This window comes from Xiphophorus maculatus, chromosome 21 (assembly GCF_002775205.1).
Source record: "Xiphophorus maculatus strain JP 163 A chromosome 21, X_maculatus-5.0-male, whole genome shotgun sequence".
Lineage (NCBI taxonomy): Eukaryota > Metazoa > Chordata > Actinopteri > Cyprinodontiformes > Poeciliidae > Xiphophorus > Xiphophorus maculatus.
In genome coordinates, this window is record NC_036463.1 from 1,831,631 (window position 1) to 1,847,764 (window position 16,134).

The 16,134-nt window shown below is 37.3% G+C and overlaps 2 protein-coding genes across 2 annotated transcripts in view; one reads left to right on the top strand and one right to left on the bottom strand.

The window, feature by feature from the left end:
* Nucleotides 1–1,387: 1,387 nt before the first annotated feature.
* LOC111606278 (ATP-dependent DNA helicase pfh1-like) lies at nucleotides 1,388–6,158 on the bottom strand (the record flags this gene model as incomplete). Its single annotated transcript, XM_023326781.1, has 2 exons — nucleotides 1,388–3,950; nucleotides 6,151–6,158. Coding segments are annotated over 2 exons (2,571 nt in total), but the record flags the coding sequence as incomplete, so codon positions are not given.
* A 1,888-nt stretch (nucleotides 6,159–8,046) lies between these two features.
* Nucleotides 8,047–16,134, top strand: part of LOC111606216 (melanocortin receptor 4-like) — a 71,420-nt gene continuing 63,332 nt past the window's right edge. Inside the window, exon 1 of the mRNA XM_023326289.1 lies at nucleotides 8,047–8,140. The gene's annotated coding sequence lies outside the window, so the exon portion shown is untranslated. The remainder of the gene's footprint in view (nucleotides 8,141–16,134) is intronic.

A 16,134-nucleotide genomic window follows, 5' to 3' on the forward strand; every position in this document is an offset into this window, starting at 1 on the left:
TTCATAGCAAGTTAAACATGACAGAATAAATCCAGAATTGGACACTACATTGCAACTTTGTATGATTTTAAATAAAAATCTTGCTCTAATGTTTTTTCTATCAATTCATGTTAAAACTACTAAATTTCAGTGAGAAATATAAATGCAATTTCACAGCACTTTCAGTCTGTTACGACTGGCTAAAAGCCATAAGAAAACAGGAGACCATGCAGTGGTAAAAGTGCATAAAAACAAATATTTATTAACAAAAACAACAATGGATTGTGGATGTCACTATCAGTGATGTAATGCTAATGCTTGGATGTGTTGTATGAGTGCATATGGAATTGTTGAAGTGCAAAAACAAAGACAAACTCAAATGTGCAAAAGTTCAGGAGCTGAGGCCTGGCAACAAAATCCCACAAGCATCAAGAAGGCAGAGTGGATACCGAAGGCGACCCAGAAGGTGGAGATGTCCAGGTTCAAATACTCTGCGCTCCAAATCAATGGATCAGCAACACCTGCAAAGAAGAGGAGCACAAAGAGAGAGAAAAGCAACGCCAGCAGCCTAGCCCTTAAGTTCCAGGGCCGTAACAAGCCTGTTTTTGAGCTCATGCATCACACAAGAATCATAATACTGCTATGCATAAATTCTGTTCATAATCATAGTAACCTTGAAATGTTCCCTCTACATGAGGTTTAATGGTTTTAAACTTTTACCTTTAATTGCCAGCACAATTGGCAGTCCAAGGACTTGAACCTTGTCCAACATGTGGAGTTCCAAAACGACTGCCTTTGCTTTTTTTGTGCTATGCGACTAGGTAAAGCAAAACCTGCATTAAGAACAGCTTCAAAGATTTAACAACATACATTTTAATCATTATTCAAATTCAAAATACTTTATTGATCCCAAAGGGAAACTAGATAATATGAATACAAATAAATAATATTCCAATTGCTAAAGTGTTACTTTTACATTATTACTTTTCGGTGTGTATCCACCAATTTAACTATCAAACTTTCATAAAAGCTGTCTTAATGCAAGAAACGAAACCCCTAAATACATAACTAAATATCAATGAACTTTAAACAACTAAAAAGGTTTTGTTAACTTTTCACATAAAGCTGAAATAACAGCTGCTAAGATACTTTTGATTAAATTGGAATACTAATGTCTACACTATAAAGTGATTTTATTCATATTTTATTTTAAAAAAATCATGTCTTAAAGATTTCAATTAATTTTGATGAAGAAAGCAAAACCTTTTTTAATGTTCATAATGTCACATGATTGCAACAGCTTAAAACCACACATTACACCCTCATGATTACAAGCTAAAACCACACATTATACCCTCATGATTACAAGCTAAAACCACACATTACACCCTCATGATTACTAAAATTATTACAAGCTAAAACCACACATTATACCCTCATGATCACTAAAATATGTAGGCACAACTACTGCCTCCACTTTATATGTCTTTGATTTAACATAAACATGATCTATCAAAGTATCTTTTTCAGTGGTTGCTTCTACAACCATTTGGAGGTATCCTTTATCACAAACAAATTTTGTGATAGTTGATGATTTCAAAATATCGTCATTAAAATCTCCAATCAGTGCAATGGTGTCACTTTGTTTCTCAAGCCAATCAAGTAATTCACCTAAATTATTTTTAAATAGTGACAGAGGGTATAGTGGCGGTCGGTAAATTACCCCAAGCACCATGTTAAAACTACAAAACCGATACACTAAACACTCCAAATTTAGCTCTGGCTGCTGTAGGATTTCAAACTCTACATCGTCTGCACAATAGATGCCAACACCACCATGTTGTTGGTCTTGTAACGCAATCAGTTCCGGATGCCTGTTAGTATATGACAAAGATCGTGGATGGTTAGTGAAGCTGTAACCATCTATCTTTACTGTATCCGTGTGGGTTGAAGACACCCATGTTTCTGTTATGGCAATGCATTTTGGTTTCCAATGTTCTGTATAACAGGATAAATCTTTTACATGCCGATTCAAACTTTGCACGTTCATTAGGAATACAGTAAAAACAGATGTGTTAAATCGATCCAATTGAATTGGTACACTTAAAAGAGGTGTCATACTCTGAAGAGAAACCAAAATGTCGTCCTTACAATATATCTTTTTTTCATTAAAATCTTGAATCGTCAATCCTAAAAGACTTCTTACACGACTTATCGCGACATAAGCTTGTCCCGGTGCAAATATTTTACTAAAAGATACAACAGCTTCGTCAACAGTTAGTCCTTGAACTTTGTGTACTGTACATGCCCATGCCAACTTGAGTGGAAATTGTCGCCGCATGCCACCTTTAACGGTGGCTCTCTCCTCCTCAGGTCCAATGGGTGTGGATCCAGCCAAATCTGATGATGCATAGTGGCAGCTCTTCCTCTTCTGCATGCCTACACGTTCATTATCAAATTTAACATATACCACGTTAGGAAACTTGTCCTTTTCTGGTATTAATATTTCTGTAACAGTACCACAAACACCATTAACCAAACCGTCGCTAACGTCAACATTTTTACACAACATAACACGCGCTCCTTTACCCAATAACAACACTTCCGATAAGCAAGTATTCGAAGCTTTCGCATGATGTCCTTCCAACAACCTCAATTTTCCTGTTTTCTTATCATTGACATAGTCCTGTGCCCCAATGCTAACAAATTCAGGACAAGTCTCATATAATCGTTGAATATTGTGCTCATTTACTTGTTTATTGGTTGCAAATATGTGCAAGGCTGAGCTAACCTCACCTGTTTCACAACGTTTTAAAATCTGTAAATCATCAGCCAATATTGGTGTGCCTTTGGAGTGAGTTCTCATCCTGTTTAGCAGTTGAGAAAACACAGCATCTTTTTGTCTAACTATTTCAGTTAACTCTACAATTTTAAATAAATCTGACCATATATTTGTGGCAACACCATCAGAATAAAGTGGTTTACCTTTCACAGGTGGAAGCTGGTACATGTCACCGACTACAATTATACTAATATTCCCATATGATTTTACGGTTTGTTTTATCTGACGCAATCGACCATGAACATACGATAAGAGATTGTGATCAACCATCGATATTTCATCTATAATAAGAAGCTGGAGATCACAATATTTGACACGCAACGAATTTAATTTCTCTTCACTCAAAGGAGTATACGGTAGGCGTACATCCTTTCCAATAGAAAATGTGGTGTGGATTGTTGTTGCTTCTAAATTATATGCAGCAATGCCGGTGGGAGCTGTCAGTAACACGCATGTGTTGTCAGGAGACTGACACACAGTGGACAATAACCTTTTGGATTCATATTCAATTGCCTTGATTAAATGACTTTTTCCTGTGCCAGCACCACCTGTAATAAAAATATGCAGTGGTTCAGGATTTTTTCCATTAACTTTGGCTAGAGACCACTGCCTGATTTGATAAAAAACAGAGAACTGTTTTTCATTCAAAGATCTAATTAATGCAAGGCCTTCAGTTCTAGTAGTTTTTCTTTTCTCAAATACTGAAAATTCTTTACACTGCAAACTTAAATCAGGGATTTGTTCCTGGTCACTGTTTTCTATTTGTCGTTCTCTTTGTAATTCCACACACTCCAATCGTTCCAATTCAACCTCAGGACATAATTCAGCCCATGCATCTTCCAGCATTACATCACCGGTAACATTGTCCACAGCCTCAAAATGATCAGATTCCACCTCAAATTCACTCCTATTTAAATCTACAACAGACTTTACTGAATGCCTTGTTCCATCAACAAAACTAATCACACCAGTACGATAAAAGTCACCAAAGGTTTCACAATGTGCAGGTTTCAGTTCACTATCAAAGCGATAAGGCAGAAATAGCTGCATTATGCTTTGATAAAACCTTTCTGGCTCTTTTGTTTCAGAGAAACGCGCATAACGAACAACTGCTGGTTTTGTCCGAGTTCTTTTCACAACAAATCCAAAATTCTTATTCAATTTTACTGGATTTCTACATTTCTCATTTTTGGACAAAACGCGATACTCTGAAGCAAACTTAGCCAGGCACATATCAGGAAACACATCATCATTTGGCCTGTTCTTATAGCGGTCAACTATACCAGTCATCCACATGTCTTCTGGGGTAAGATCCTGTAATGTAGCTTTTTGTTTCAAAACAGAAATGGGCAAACTCATTTTCACAATATTATCACCAGTTGGAACAAAAACAACTTTCCGAGAACACTCCTTTAAATGCATGTTGGTGAGTCTATACACTGCTTCCTGAGCAGAAACATCACGATTATGCAAATAGACACTACCAAGTCTCTTTAAAGCCTCTTTAGCACTAACATTACCTTCTTTCGCTGCTTCTCTTTGTGCATTTCCTAGAAGAAGACCAATTTCACGTTCACTTTTTGACATATAAGATACAATATAAACACAACATGCATATGCATCAACACAATACTGGATATCAATATTTGCATTCCAAGCTTTTAACAGCGGTCTACTATATTGATTAATCCAGATTTCATTAATTTGCCTTTTCAACACCACATGTGTATTCCTACTAAATCGTTTATATGCCGTTTCAAATACATATTGATTCATGCACAAGCCTTCAAACATTTCTTCCACAGTATTATACGGACAGTTCTCACCTGAAATGGCATTCTTTATCTTTGTTAAAATATTGCTTGCTACATCGCTGTCCATTTGTTCCGGACGAGTCTTATTCTTATCAAGACATTCACAATCTGCACTACCATCAGTTTTATCCAAATTGCATTTACAAGTCTTGACCGGATCTTGATATTTTTCACCACGACATATAAAAGTGCGACAAGAGACAGGCCGAGGGAAATTAAAACGACAAACAGTTTTTTTCTTTTTACAAGATTTTGAATGTCGTTTTGAATGCTGTTGTACAGATGTAACTACTTCAGACAATGCATCTTCTTCGGATGGAATTTCACATGTCACATACTTATCAGTAAATGCAATGACCTCTTCATCTGTGTTCTTGTCCAAAATTGGAGCACCAGAAATCCAAAAAAGGCAATGGCAATGAGGAGAGCCACGCTGCTGAAATTCTACACGATAATAGTAGTCTTCGATTTTTCCAATAGGATTAGCAGGAGACATGAGGACTTCTCTTACAAAAACATGCCATCTAAAATCAAACATTCTAGCAGCAGTAACAGGGTTTCGACGTAACAATTCACACTTCTCTGCCCATTGCAACTGCTCCAAAGTCTGCGTTCGCCCTTCCTGCTTTAAGATGCTATAAAGCAGATTAGTCCATCTCATATCTGCAGACGAAAACGAAGCAAACCATGTGGGTTTCCCCAACATTCTAACACAAGCTAGCAAGTCGCGTTGAGCCGTCTGCCAGAAAGCTGGTGTGCCTCGAATAGGTTTCAAGAAACGATAGCCATCATCAAACTCCAACAACTTATTTATGGACTGTTCATCCCTTAAAATCTCACTCATATTTTGAGGTGTACGACTTGTACCTTTACGTAAAGCTATTGACACTTTAGACACAACCTGCTCCAGTTCTGACATGTACTGTGCAAAGAATATATATTCCACATTACGTGCAAATCTACCATCAGCATGAAGAAGTCTGTTATTAAAATAACGACTCAAAGTCAAACGATACTGCCGCTTTTCATGGTATGTGTTAAAACCCGATGGGAACAACACAGGGAAACATTTTGCTTCGTTAGTACAATCAGAAAGCAGTTTTATAGGGTTATTATTTTCCCCCGGTGCAACATTCAACACATTGTCAACATAAAGATCCAACGCTTCTTGTCCTATATCTACCGGCATAAGACAAGTGTCCTGGAACATGCAGTGTTGCTGTCTGTCATGTAAAAGGTCATCATCATTTTCATCTATGGACGTGTCCTCATTTTGTTCATTAACACTATTATTGTTTAAAACAGAATTATTATCTTCCTGACAAAACTCATTGATCCAAGATTCATTGAACTCTACATTTTTATAATGAAAGTTACAATGTTTCAAGTACCAAAGAGCTTCCTGGACATGCATTGAGTCAACATACTGATAATCATAATGACCTTTGTATGTCAATTTTCGCTTCAACTTAACAGGTAACAAAGACCCTTCCATATTACTACGCGGTAGCATACTGCAGGTTTCAGCAACATTCGCAGGGACGCAAGTAACGGGACCATGCACTCCATTTTGTCCACCTTTGGGCAAAGCCAACATTTTCATAAACGGTATATGTAAAGCTATTAAATGTTGCTCCAAAGTATTCAAGCATGCCAACTGAGGTGGTATGTCATCAACAGTCAAATTATTGCATGAACTTTCTGGGGGCATTTGACCTTTGCTAATTTTGTGATGACAACAGTAACAGATATACAACTTATTTCGACAGGTTTTGAGATTGCATGGTGAAATGTGTGTGTGTGTGTGTGTGTATGTGCAAATAGAATACCTTGTAAAGAGCTTTTGCTCTTTACATTTAGATTCCTGATATTTCAGGACTTCTGACCTTTTTCGAATGCAAACCGTTGCCACGGCAACCCGCCGAGCTGAAAGGTTCGGCTGCACTGGCCACCGTCACGAGTAAATAAAGCTTTAAACCGTCATAGTAAAACAGTCACAATATCTGACATTGCAGGAGACTAAAGAAAGGAAATAAAATGTTAAAAATTTCTCAATCTTTTCCTGCTTTGGGCTGCAAACTACAGGCTCTTATTCATGTTCCATAAAGATGGAAATTGTCACATAAAATGCATGTTTATGTTTATTGAAATCAAGTTATTGTTTTAGACTAATAGAGCAAAAACATTGTTCCACTCAGACCTTGAATTAAAGTGAACATAAAAGCGAAATTTAATAAGAGCAAAGTCTTTATTTCAGTTGAACATTTTAACAACTTTGTTTGGTAAAACTACTTAAAAAAAAAAAGTTGCCTTTTTATTGTTTTAAACGATGCATCCTTGATGAAGTGGGCGGAGCAAGAACACATCCGGGTACTTTGAGCATCCTTGCCTGGATGCGTACTCAGAGTTGGATCAGTACTTGGGCTGCTGTCGCTGACCTTCCACAAGAACACAAGTACAGACAAGAAGGCATATTGAGAAACGGCCCAGATTGTCCCCTCTGGACGTCCTTGTGGAAATAACAATGGAATTCTATGCAAAGAAAGTTGTTTTTTAAATTCAGAGTACATATAAATCTGTATAAAAAGGTAACAAACGTGAAGCTGAGTCATCTTGTGTTCTTATTTCTCTGCATCGTTGCCAAACGAGGTCAGGTCTTATTAAGGAATATTACCAGTTAATGGCATCCATAGAGTCCAGGATGGAGAAATTATCATTGCAGACACATTTTTCTCATCCAACAAATTACCGACTTATATGATGGGGAAGGTTCTAATGAGAGACCAGCATGGAGGCAAAGACACGTTCAGTTAATAGCCGGTGCATATTTCCGTGTTATTTGGTCACTTTGTCCCTCAAATACCAGTTTACCCTCAGCACAAAAATTCAAAAATAATTTATTTGTTCTCAGATGTTGTTGCCTTTAGTTTGTTTTCTGAAGAATATGACCTGATAGGCTGACCAGCAACAAAATATCAGATTGATTTTTAATAATGGACAAAGTAATATAATACCAGAAAACGCAGAAATGGACAAAAGCAATATTAACACCATGCAACAAAGTAAAAAACTGCTAGAAGAATTCAGTTTTCCTGTATCCTGAAGTGGCATAGAAAGATCTACAGCGGCCTATCAGGGTTATTGTAGTTCTGTGTTTCTAACATAACGTGTGCAGTTATTTTTATTTTATTCCCTAGTAAAACCAGGAGGCTGAATGTGGAGGCGTTCCCAGTCCAGCCAGGAGACCTCCAGCGTGTCCTGGGCCTCCTCCCAGTGGGACGTGCCCAGAACACCTCACTAAGAACTGAAATTTTCTTGTTTTTTCTTTTTAATTTCTGAGATTCATTTAAAAATTCCTGAGTTTTCTTGGCAGAAATGTTCTTTTCTTTTTTCTACCTACTACAGCTGCTCCACTTCCTGCTTTTGGAGCGGTCTCAGGTCCGCTTGGCGTTCACATATGCATTTGAAGCGCCCCAAAGTTCACTACAACCGAACCGAGACCGAGGTTTGTTCATCTTTACCTCCTCAACTGAACTGAACTGAACTTTCTACTATTTCTGAGTTTGAAAAGTGAAAAATCCAGCCTAGAAAACAATTTAGCATAAGATGAGAGAAGGCCATTCCTTCAGTTTGTGTTACTGATGTTTCTTGAGTTTGTATTTTTGTTTTGCAAATTTCTTTGAGGCGGACTGTTGCTAACGGTGGGAATCAAAGCAACAATGGCACAGAATAACCTCTGAAAAATAAAAGAAATTGGCGTCTATTAAAGCTAATTATGGAGCTGAAGCAGCGTTGACGTCTGCCTGTGCCATTTGCAGCTTTTATCTCTAGATGAGATGCCATTAACTTTGCAGAAGCTGCACGGAAAGCAGGACATGTTTGGAGTTTGTTTGTGAGCTGAAAGTCAGTAAGTTCTGCCTCGTCAGAGTGCCGACTGTTTGTGTTTGATGTTACTCAGATGTGTTGATTATCATTTTGTTCCAATAGTTTTAAGCAGCACCAGCCCTCAGAGTTGGTCCTGTCACATTTATAACACTCCAAAAAAGTAATGGCATCAATCAACCAAAAATAAGTCGGATTGGTCACCTACACGTGGATCAATTTTCACTGAAAAGTCTCCAATAATTATAATTTTAGCTCATTTTGGACCATTTTCTTTCCCCGTACGTGGTCCTGCGGTGAATAATTTGGGTGATTTTAGGAAATTTAAGGCAGCAGCAGAGATGGTGGGATGATTTTTTGAAAGTAGAACCAGAACAAAAGAACAGACCCATCCATTTACCCTTCAACCTTCCACCTGAATTACTTTTTTAAGTGCTTTTCATGCAAAATGTCAGAGGCCATCAGTTTTATCCTCTGACCACAGAATATTTTAATCAGACACATTCAGACTTTAAAAGTGGAGACATTTCTTCAGATAGATTCTTCTGAACCTCAAACTGTACTCACATAAAAGTAGCATTACTTCAACCTTTGTTTACTCGAGTGAAAGTAAAAAGTATTTAATCTGATTAAATGTTTGAATTGATTGGCAGCACTACAATAAAACATAAATAAGATTATAGATGTAGTTGTTTTGTGTTACCACACTTGGATTTTGTGCTTAAACTCTTAGTTGTAGTGCGTCTTTACTTTTTATTTTGTGTTTTTAGCGGAAATGCAATCAAAACTGTGTCTGTGTTTTGAAATTAATAATAAATTAATGATAAAAATGGATTTTAATGAAGGCAGTTCATTATTTCTGGTCTGTTGAAACAAAATCTACCAAAACTTTTTCTCTTTAGAGTTTGAACAGCTTTGCAAGTGTAGTTTAATGTGAGACAATTTAAAAAAATAATGTTTCTCCAGTAATTTAAAGCTCCATCAGTCTGTTAAAGTCATAAAACATTAGCAAACCTATCGGTGTATTTACATGTTAAACATCAGGAGATGCAGCAGAGACTAGAACCTGTTAATGAAATTTCTGAGCTGATTGTTTCCATCCACGTCCTTCAGTGGATCAGCGCAGCAGATTAAGGAGTGCAGCTCCAGGGATAATGGAGATCTCTGCAGCCTGTAAGCGTCCATGAACAGCTGCTTGGTTCATTCTCACATAATCAATTCAGAGTTATTCTCTGGCGGCTCACAAGATGCAGCATCGCCTCCTCGTTTACAGGCTGCTGGAGGAAATGAGTTTCCTGCTCAACGGGAGACGGAATAACGTCCAGCAGCAGGAACAAATAATACAGAATATTTACATGAATATTTATTTAGCGTCTAAAACGACTAAAACTGCTGGATCATTAATGAAAATATTTTGCACGGGAGCTGCAATGGAAATTTCGTTGAATTCTGTTCAATGACAATAAATGCTATCTATCTATCTATCTATCTATCTATCTATCTATCTATCTATCTATCTATCTATCTATCTATCTATCTATCTATCTATCTATCTATCTATCTATCTATCTATCTATCTATCTATCTATCTATCTATCTATCTATCTATCTATCTATCTATCTATCTATCTATCTATCTACCTATCATGATGTCTGGAAAATATGGACTTCTGGTTATTTTTAAGATCTGATATGGGAAAATATTTTAGTTACTGGAGTTGATCGTCTTTTCTGTTGTATAAAAATGATATCTATTCAATTAAACATGACCTATTTATCAATTAGTTCATCCATCCATTTATCAGTTCATCCATCCATCCATCCATCCATCTGTTCAGTCAGTTAAAATTTTTCACATAATTCAGCAGATTTTAAAGCTTCTGTTGAATAATGTGAACAAAAGTCAAACACCAGAATTATTTTTATGTGACCAAAATCCAAAATTGTATCATCATAATTGGGTTAAACTGAAAACAATAGTCATAACATGAACACAAATTAGTTTTTTCCCTAATTGAAATAAAAAAGCACAATATTGACTTAGAGACACGGTGCAGCAGACTGTTTGTGTTGCCGCAGTGGGGAATCCTTCCTGCCTTTCGCCTGATTTCAGGATGAATTTCTGCTCCTCATCCTCACTCATCTCACAAACCAGAAAACCGGCAAACTCCTGAGTCACTCAGCTCCAAATGAGGAGTCACAAACTAAACTGATAACAAGTCCAAGGTAATTACTTAGAAATGTAATTATTGATGCTTTGTCTCGGCACTAATTGTGTTTTAGCCTTGTTAGAATACTAATGATGCTGCAGCTACACACAAATAATGACAGTCTATCAATCAGGAACACCTGCATGTTGGAAATCCATCCATCCATCCATCCATCCATCCATCCATCTTCTTCTGCTTTATCCGAGGTCGGGTCGCGGGGGTAGCAACTTCAGAAGGGAGGCCCAGACTTCCCTCTCCCCAGCCACTTCTTCTAGCTCCTCCGGGGGAATCCCGAGGCGTTCCCAGGCCAGCCGAGAGACATAGTCCCTCCAGCGTGTCCTGGGTCTTCCCCGGGGCCTCCTCCCGGTGGGACGTGCCCGGAACACCTCACCAGGGAGGCGTCCAGGAGGCATCCTGACCAGATGCCCGAGCCTCAACTGGCTCCTCTGGATGTGAAGGAGCAGCGGCTCTACTCTGAGTCCCTCCCGGATGACTGAGCTTCTCTCTCTAAGGGAGAGCCAAGACACCCTACGGAGAAAACCCATTTCGGCCGCTTGTATCCGCGATCTCGTTCTTTCGGTCATGACCCAAAGCTCATGACCATAGATGAGGGTGGGAACGTAGATCGACCGGTAAATCGAGAGCTTCGCTTTTTGGCTCAGCTCTCTTCACCACGACGGACCGGTAGGCGGAGGGAGACTGGTTCCAGACGCTGCGCCAATCCACCTGTCGATCTCCAGCTCCCTTCTTCCCCCATTCGTGAACAAGATCCCGAGATACTTGAACTCCTCCACTTGGGGCAGGACACCCCCCTGACCCGGAGAAGGCACTCTACCCTTTTCCGGCTCAAGACTATGGCCTCGGATTTGGAGGCACTGATCCTCATCCCGGCCGCTTCACACTCGGCTGCAAACCGCTCCAGCGAGAGCTGCAGATCACGATCTGATGAAGCCAAAAGGACCACATCGTCTGCAAAAAGCAGAGATGAGATCCTAAGGCCACCAAATTGGATCCCCTCAACACCTTGGCTGCTCCTAGAAATTCTGTCCATGAAAGTGATGAACAGAATCGGTGACAAAGGGCAGCCCTGGCGGAGTTTTTCCATGTTATAAGGGAAATAATCTGCCAGTTGAACTAGATCTTTTTCATCAATATTAAGGAATTATTGACTTAAACACACTCTAATATATTGCTGAAAAGTTAGTTTTGTCTTATTTTAAGTGTACTAAGATATTTACTCATTTCGAATTGTTGTTTTTGCTGGATAACCCAAGTATTTGTGAGCTTTTGGTTACCAATTCATGCATTCATGTTCTCCACTCAGGAATTTGTGTTAGAGAGCTGAATTACATCAGATACAACTTTCCACCCACTAAATTTAAAACGTTTAACTTCTGCGACATCAATCCACAGAATATTTTTCCAAAATTCTCGAGCAACATCAAGATGCTGCAACATTAACAGAAAGGACAACACAATTATTTCTTCTGTTCCCCAAAGTATATTCAGTCTACAATTTAGTAAATAAAAAATAAATATAGCCTAAAAATACTATGCAGTTATTAGAAATGGGAATATTGGATTCATAAAACTGAGTAGAAAGACGTTTTAAATCTTTTCCAGACTATTAGTTTGACTTTGTTTCTCTCCTTAGGTCAGGTGTTGTTTTTTAGATCTGTTGGTTTACTTCATGATGTCTCACTGGTTCTGTTTAAGTAATTTATTGGTTATAAAGATTAGGCAGTAAATAGGCAGAAATGTGTCTAATCACAGTGAATTCATGAATTCACAGGGTGTGTGATGTTTTTATATCGGCCTACGTCAGTTTGGATAAAAACAAACAACTTTTTATGTTTACTCATCTTTAGCTGAAATGAAAAAAAAATATTGGATGATCTGAAACGTTAAAGGGTGACAGAAGTTAAAAAACCCCTGCATGATCTTTCATTCTGCTGTAAACTGGTCAAAAACCAACATTTTTCTCTGGGAAAAATCTTTTTACCATAACCATACAGTCATCACAGGTATGTGGGTTTGTATAAATATTAAGAAATAAGTAATATATATACAATTTACTGAAAACTGGAAGCACTTCTTGCCTCTTTTGAATCCACTTTGTAGGAAGCCATAATAAACATCAGTATGATTTGTCTGCAGGCTGTAACACCTGACTGTTGCAGGTAGCGTGTCAGCCGGAGACGCAGGCTTTATTTCACACAGCGTCTTGCTTTACTGCATGTGGATCTGGAGTTGTTGTGGGCGGTTGATGCTGTTTCTCTTTGTCCTGGAGCAAAAGGCAAGCATTTTTCCCCCACAGTGACACTCAACAAAGTGGAAAAACTGCATTTTAAACCCGGGTTGTTATGATGTGGAGCATTGTGGAACCATATTTTTTATTTTTTATTTCTTACATCTTGATGAAAGCTTCCAAATTCTGGAGGAAAATATAAAAACAAACCCAATTTTGGTCATAAATTCTGAGAAACTGCAGAGGCAATAAAATGTTTTGCATAAATCACCATTTTGCAGAGAATAATAGTTATAAAAAAATGTTTTACAACCTTTCTCATACAGCACCTTTCTAAAGTATTGAGATATATTCATTTTTTAATGATTTGTCACATAATAAACAACAAATTTCATTTTATTAGGATTGTATGTTTTAGATTAACACAGAACAATAATAGTAATAATAATAATTTATGTGCAGCATGTTTCTAAGCACTTTGCAATATTATCAAATTAATGTAGCATAATAGACAAAAATAGTTAAATTCCAAATTGTTTACATCCACCAAGCACATGGAGATGATTCCCATAAAGTTTTTATTATCAGTCTGACAATATTTAGACTGATAATTATTACCTCAATATTTTGAGTTAATTACTTTTCTACTGTGTTAGCATTTGGGGCTAGCATGCTAATTTCCCGTTAGCTAGCAGCTAACTACTAATGTATTTTGGGCTGGTACACAACACATCACCTTATGGCACTTTACAAAATAATGACACATTTTGTCTAATCAAACATACATTTAATTGATCCTAGTTATTAATTTAGTCATTTTTTAATGGCAGTAAGTAGCTCGTTTAGAAAAACGGCTAAAACAATTCAACTTTATTTCAACAGCGTTCCTCTTACTGCTTACCTCAATAAAACAATGTTTGATTGTATCTTAGTAACTTATGAAGTATATGAACATTAATCTTCTTACTTTGTAAAAAGCCAGTCTTCATGGTTGACGGCTGCTATCTGTTGCCATCTGCTTTCCTCTGTAAAATGTTTACAATAAAATTACAAGTTTGGTTTGCATCTTTGTCTGTTTTTGCAGCTGACCCTGTGATCATTTTGACAGTGAAATTAACCAAATAAAAGCAAAATAAAGCTACCAACTGTCTGTTTTTTGCTAGCTTTACTAGAGTTTTCACGTCCACCAGGATGGAGTGCGACACTTTCTGAAGAGTGTGACGTCACCTGCAGAGGGTCAGTCTGTTGTTTAAGATTAAAATATAATTCAGCGGTTACACACTGCCATGTTTTTGAGTTTTCCTACTTCACTACACCTGAATCAGATAAATAACTCATTACCAGCTCCCCGTAGAACCTGCTAACATGTTGAGGAGTTAATGAAGCCATTTGGTTCAGGTGTTGGATCTGATCGGGGAACCCCTCAGTTTTAACTGTAGTACTGAAGATTACTTTCACCCAGGCGTTGTTGGGAAAACAAGCTGTGATGGAGAAAATCCAGAGAAAAGAAATGACTCCTGGGGACACATTTTCACCCGGCTAACAGCCCCTCCTGAGCCAATAACGGGATAATAGGTTGTGTCTGGTTGAGCGCGGTTCTTAGTTAAAAGAAATGGCGCCTCAGTGGGATGTGTTGATTTAGAACAACGTTTCGTGCAGAAGCTGCAGGATGATGAAGTTTGAGTTGATTGTTGCATGGCTGTAATCTTTATTTGATTTCTGCACCGTTTAGTCCAAACAAGGTCCGCTCCAAAGAGACCATATCATGAAACAGAGGTGTCCAAACTGAGGTCTGGGGGCCGTTTGTGGCCCCTGAACGGACGTTGTGTAATGATATATAAAAAGATGGAGACTTTTTTTCCAATTAGAACAAAACTATATCCCACAAATTAAAATATCCTCACAGAAATGTCAGACACAACACAAAGTATTTATCTGTTAATAATTACGTTTTTGAGATCGGAAACGATTTGGACACTAAGGCAGACTTTGATCCACCCAAATCCGCTTCTAATTACATTATTAAAACTTTTTCAAATCATGTTTTTATTCTTGAGAATGGACAAAAATTGTTTTGTTTTCTTTAATCAACACCAAACTAAATTAGTTAAGTTATTGCCTTTCTTTCAATATCAGAAAAATGCAAAACTATTCTAACATTTTGGATCTACAATGATTAACACATTCCTTTACTACAAAAGAAATGATTAAAATATTTCATGCTTAAGTTTGTTGTTGAGCAGGAAAAACTAATTTTCTGTAAATCTTTTTGTGAATTTAGTATTCAAAAATGTTTTATTCTTCGGACAGTGAATATTCTTCAGTCAACCAAATTTTTCTGTTGCAGAATTTTATAGATTTGAAGCATTTTTTGCCCTTTTTCAGCCAAAAACCCAACATCTGACTGTCTCAGGTAAAATCAGTGTAAGAAAATGAGACGTCAGGATTTTTTATCATGTTTTCAAATTACAGTTCATTAATCCTCACATTCAAATCTTTCAAGTGATTTGCAATGAAGCTGTGATTACTAAAGAGTCTCTTGTGCCAGCTCATGCAGAGATCTGCAGATTTTTGAGTTTTGAACTTTCAATGTTTTGTTAAAGAGTTTGTAAAGATCCATCATGCTTACCTGCAGAATAAATGAATCAAATTAATCGGATTCCTGTCGGATACCCCCTGCTGGTAAAACCATCATCCTGACAGCATCACAGAGACCTTTAAACCTCTAAGTTTGTATAAAGTCTGCCTCTAAACTTCTGAGTCAGGTTTTAGTTTTATTGAAACTTTTTGTGGCGAAATTGTCAAGCCAGAAGTAGCTAGATTATTTTTAAACTCAACTGTAAACAAAAGATAAAATTATTTGATTTTTCTGTTGGGAAACATTTAACTCGTAATGTTTGCAATAATTTCTGACCTCGATGGAAAAACAGAGGAAAAAATGTTGTCAATTTTTAGCAACAAGAGTAAAAGTAACTGGATAGATGAGCTTTTTCTGGTATAAATTAACAGAAAAGGGAAAAAAATAGGTATTAATATACTAATACTATGTTTGATACCCAACATTCTCTATTGTAAGAAGATTTTAATATGTTTGCCATAATTAAAGATAAAGCAATTATCTCAATTTGCATCTGCTGGGTGATGTGGTGAGGTTGTATC